This window comes from Poecilia formosa, unplaced genomic scaffold (genome assembly GCF_000485575.1).
Source record: "Poecilia formosa unplaced genomic scaffold, Poecilia_formosa-5.1.2 Scaffold706, whole genome shotgun sequence".
Taxonomy (NCBI): domain Eukaryota; kingdom Metazoa; phylum Chordata; class Actinopteri; order Cyprinodontiformes; family Poeciliidae; genus Poecilia; species Poecilia formosa.
In genome coordinates, this window is record NW_006800645.1 from 92,473 (window position 1) to 97,492 (window position 5,020).

Genomic DNA, 5,020 nt, shown 5'->3' on the forward strand with positions numbered 1-5,020 from the left:
CATGACAGGGTTTATGTCATGTTTATGACAGTGTCATGACAGTCTTATTCAACCCTCTTCAAATAAAGTGTTACCGAAACAGTTTCTGTTAGCAGACAGATTCCACTTAAAGTTGGTGTAAAGAAGAAAAACCTGCTTGTTTTTGATCAACAGCAGCAGAGCCTTGGCCTGAGAATGCAACCTTGTACCAACCGCTAATGGGTAAGTTGGAGGATCTGCAGAAACATTTTGCCTAAACGTTTTCTAATGTTGAAGCATTTCTCTGCTGCAGATGATCAGATCCTGCTCTCAGACCATGCCTCATCTCTTTCTGTTCAGGTAAAAGTTTGATTTCTGGATCTTTCTTTGCAGACATTTTTACCACTAATTCTGTGAAACCTCTACATTTATAAATACATGCAATGCAGCATAGTCAAAAACTGCTAGAGCCAAAAAATCCTTTAACACCAAAACAAAAAGTTATAGTTACCCCACTGTTGCCAACTTAGCAATTTTATATTTTGCGACATTTCCCACATTAAACACACTGATATTGCAGAAACCCTTGTTGCAATATCATGTTGTGCAGCTCTAGCTTCGCCTTTTCCAAGCCAGGGAAAGAGTTTTGACTTCTCTGCCTTTTCACATGCAGGCCTACCTCCGGATGTGTGGTCTGCCAATTCAGGTGGTCTGCAGATACAATGCTGAGTACATGTCACCCTCTGGTCAGTACACCCACCACAGGCATCCCGCCATTCCAAGCCTACATTCCTGATGTTTGTTCTCTCCGTAGGGAAAATCCCCTTCATCCACGTGGGGAATCAGGTGGTGTCTGAACTGGGGCCAGTTGTGCAGTTCACTAAAGCCAAGGTGATAAAATTAGAGGTGTGCCGATCGATCTGCCACCGATCATAAAAAGGTGTATGATGTGTGATCGTCGAACACTCTCTTGTTACCAATCACAAAAAACGATCACCTGTATGTCACTGTGTGCAGCTTATCTCCTCTTTCTCTCACACTGTGCAAGCACACAACAACAAATCCTAAGCAATGTGGTGAGGAACTTCAATGCTCAGCGATAATGGGGAAGGTTTTGTGTTTTGATGGAAAAATACTTCGGGGGTGAAGCATGTCAAAATATATCAACACAACGAGTCTAATATGACATTTAAAAACAAACTAACATACTTGATATAGTATGATTATATCGAGGCTCACTGCATGAAAAAAAAGACATCTGGAGTGATCAGACAGCAGGTAAAGCAGCACCCGAATGAGCGTGATGGTCAGAAAGATAAACAAATAGCCCGATTAATAATTAAAGACTTCGGGATGGCAGTGGAAGATGTTGGTTCTGCTCTTGCTGTTGGACCACCACGCCACGCTACTGGTGGTAATATTTCACAAACATTGCGCCGTTTCTGCTCCAACCGGCAGTGAACTCTCACATTGGAACGTCTGCTTAAAGCTGCACCTTGTAACTTAAACAAGATTTTACATATGTATTAAAACTTTTGCTATGTCCTAACATAAGACAGTTAATCTCTGGGGAAAATAATCAATCTCCTCTGCCTCCTCCCTGTGTTCTGCAGAATTACTCAGATTGGTCAGAAACAACCAATCAGAACCAGCATTAATCAGCTAGCCATGCCCTCAGAAAGTTTGGATTTAGTGACTCAGGATTGTTCATTTTGATGCAACCTGCATTTCACTTTAAATGAATGCTTCCTTTTTTATTTGACATTATTTCATGTAAGATGTATTTGACTTGTATATAATTTAGGCTGTTAAGAGCCTTACTCTTAAATATTGTTTTACTGATTGCAGGTTTTTCAGTTATCCCTTTGACTGAATAGCTGCTGTATTGTACCTGCAAGTATTTTGCATGTTTTATGTCTAAATTAGATTAATTTATTGAGAGATAAATAAATTATTTTGCCAATAAATTATTTTTCTATTTTTCCAGATCACATAGTAGCATTTATATATACCTAAAGCGAAAAAACAGTCAATCCAGGTGATCATCATTGATCAACCCTCATTGATGACTGGTATCAGAATTGGCAGCAAAAAACCTGATTGGAGCATCCCTAGTTAAAACCCAAATCTTTCAATGTTTGTGAAGGTTGTTGAGCTTTGGCAGGATGCATCTTCCTCAGGTGACAGGGAGTGATGCGTTTGTGGTTTCCAGGGCCACTCGCTGAGCGACAGCTTGGACGATGTCCAGCGAGCCGAGATGAAAGCGTACATGGAGCTGGTGTACAACATGCTGCTTACTTCTGAGGTAACGGTCAAACCCACACACTGATGCTTCAGTGCTGCAGCAGCTTCTCACCCAGCTTTTGTCTCCTCTCTGCAGCTGTTCGTCCAGTGGTGTGACGACGCCACAGCAGGCGAGGTCCGTCTTCCTCCTTCCTCAAATGTCAGAACCAAAAGCATGAATCTCTCTTATCCGTCTCCATTTGTGTGCAGATTTCTCGGCCCAGGTACAGCAGCCCGTACTCCTGGCCTCTCGGGAACATCCTGGCCTACCAGAAGCAGTGGGAGGTGCGCAGGAAGATGAACGCCATCGGCTGGGGAGGGAAGACGCTGGAGCAGGTTCAGATGGGCTGAAGCCTGATCAGATTTCAAAATGTTTTTAACATTGTTACGTCCACCAAGGGCACAACATATTCGAGGACACAAGACAAGAATGAGGGTTCAAAAAAATATATTTTATTCTTAAATTCTCTTGAACTTTTGTTTTTGGTTCAGCTGCTTTTGATTTTCTGTGAAGAAAAAGGAGAGTTAAATCTCCTCAGTTTCCCATGTCCAAAAAGAAAAAAAGAAAAACAAAACCCCAAACAGAAAGTTGGACCTGGTGAGAACAGAACAAAACGGTACAGCAGGGGGCCAACCCTATAAAGGGCCGTCAAAGCTCCTGCTAGTACCGGACTAAAGCAAAAAGAGTCTAATGCAAAAGAAAAATCGAAAACAGGACAACCGGTCCCACCAGGCCAAAATCATAACATAAAAACAAACAAACAGAGGCTAACAACAATACCGCATGGCAGGCTGGAGACGTCAGCTGTGGCCTACAGCGACTGGACGTGTGCGCACCCGTCAAGACACATTCCCGGTGGTGGTGGAGTGAGCGGAAGCGAGTGGAAGGGCGTCTCTCTAACATGTCGAAACCCAGCCTATTTATAGGCGGACCAACAATGCCACAAATTAACGTAATCAAATTAATTACCAAAAATAAGAAATTGTCCAAACTCCAAAGTATATTAACAAAAGACAAAAGGTCATTCAACTGAAAGTCTATAAAAAAAACAATCAAGAAAAATAGACAAAAATCACCTGTTGATCGCGTGTAATATCAATCCCTGATCTTCTTGCAATCCAAACTCCACACTTTGGTCCAGACAGATAAACATTTGTGAACAAGATCCATTTATTCTATAGTACACGGTAACAGTGTTAATAATGACTCCGCCACAGCGGTCAAAAACTTTTATGCCCTTCCGGGTTCAACATCTATCTGTCACCTCTTGATTTATATATTGGAGCCGACATCCCCATCTAGTGACCAAAAACCAAAAATACACATATTTGGCTCCAATACACCGGCCCCTAATTGGCATAATAAATAAATATGCCAATTCCTAAACAATAATAATACAAGAGACAATATGTGACATTAACATATTAATTTATATACCATACATCATGCAAAGTTTTGAAATTGGTCTCTCAATAATATTGGACTTAGTTTTCAACTTCACTGACCTCACGAAACCATGACTGTCTGGAAACACTTCCAAAACCTTTCCAAGAAGCCAGGATCCTCGAGGTGCTGAAGGATCCATGATGACAATTTCTCCAACAGCGAGACTTTTCCTCTTCTCGTTCCATTTCTGCATTTTTTGAAGCAAAGGTAAATATTCTCAAACCCATCTCTTCCAAAACAGGTCAGCCAGGTATTGCACCCACCTGTTTCCATCGTCTTCTTGCATACTGACCCTCTGGCTTAAATATTCCAGGGGGAAGTGAAGGCTTTTCACGGAGCAAGAGCAGATGATTGGGGGTAAGTGGCTCCAGATCATTTGGATCATCTGAAAGGGTTGTAATGGGGCGATCGTTCAAGATGGCTTCTGCTTCACACATTACTGTATTTAGCCCTTCATCATCAAGAGTTTGCTGACGCAGGACTAAGTTGAGTACTCTTCTCACCAGATGAATCATTCGCTCCCAAACACCACCAAAATGGGAAGCAGCAGGTGGATTAAAAATCCAATTAATTTCTACCTGTGCCAAAAATGACTTTATTGCGTCCTGGTCTAAATCAACAAGAGCTTCTTTCAGTTCTCTCTCAGCACCAACAAAGTTTGTTCCATTATCAGACCATAGCTGTTTAACTTGTCCTCTTCTGCTGATAAATCTCCTCAATGCATTGATGCAAGAATCTGTGTCAAGTGTAGCTGCAATCTCCAAATGGATGGCTCGACTTGCCAGCCAGGTAAACAAAACACCATATCTCTTGCAGCGTGTTCTTCCCCTATTGTATCGCCTACAGATGCTGCACTCACCAATGACTTTTCTCACAGCAGAATTTCCCTTCGTAATCCAGAACTTTTTCTTACAGCCGTCGGTGTGTGTGCCCGTCCTGCATGTCCAAGAACTTGATGAAAATGCCTGAGGATTAACTTGGAGATGTGTTGCTCTTTGGCCAGAATTATCGGATGTTTTACTTCCCCTGGCATTGCACTTCTATGAAGTCGGCCTCCAACTCTTAAAATGTTGTTTTCCAAAACTGGATCCAACACATAGATAGAGCGCGGACGGCTTACTTTAGAATAATGTGACAGAGCTTCAATCTCATGCTGGAATTTTTGCTGCTGACAGTACAAAATAATGAAGAACTCTGCACTTTGGAGCTCTGCTAATGACAAACTTCCACCTTTTGAGTTATCAGTGGTCCTTTGGCGCCCTCTTGTGTTCATCTGATGCACAACTGGGTTCTTGTCCATTAAAGGGTTCAGCTGTTTTCTCCTTTTACATT

At 42.0% G+C, this 5,020-nt stretch overlaps 1 protein-coding gene across 2 annotated transcripts in view; it reads left to right on the top strand.

Moving 5' to 3' along the window:
- The first annotated feature begins 92 nt into the window (after positions 1-92).
- Positions 93-5,020, top strand: part of mtx2 (metaxin 2) — a 17,048-nt gene continuing 12,120 nt past the window's right edge. Inside the window, exons 1-7 of one of the 2 annotated variants that reach the window (XM_007542536.2) lie at positions 93-201; positions 272-318; positions 632-704; positions 773-864; positions 2,171-2,263; positions 2,339-2,377; positions 2,452-2,577. In XM_007542536.2, coding sequence (XP_007542598.1) covers positions 198-201; positions 272-318; positions 632-704; positions 773-864; positions 2,171-2,263; positions 2,339-2,377; positions 2,452-2,577 — 474 coding nt within the window. In that variant the 5' untranslated portion in view covers positions 93-197. The remainder of the gene's footprint in view (positions 202-271; positions 319-631; positions 705-772; positions 865-2,170; positions 2,264-2,338; positions 2,378-2,451; positions 2,578-5,020) is intronic. The other variant, XM_007542537.2, reaches the window with a different exon arrangement.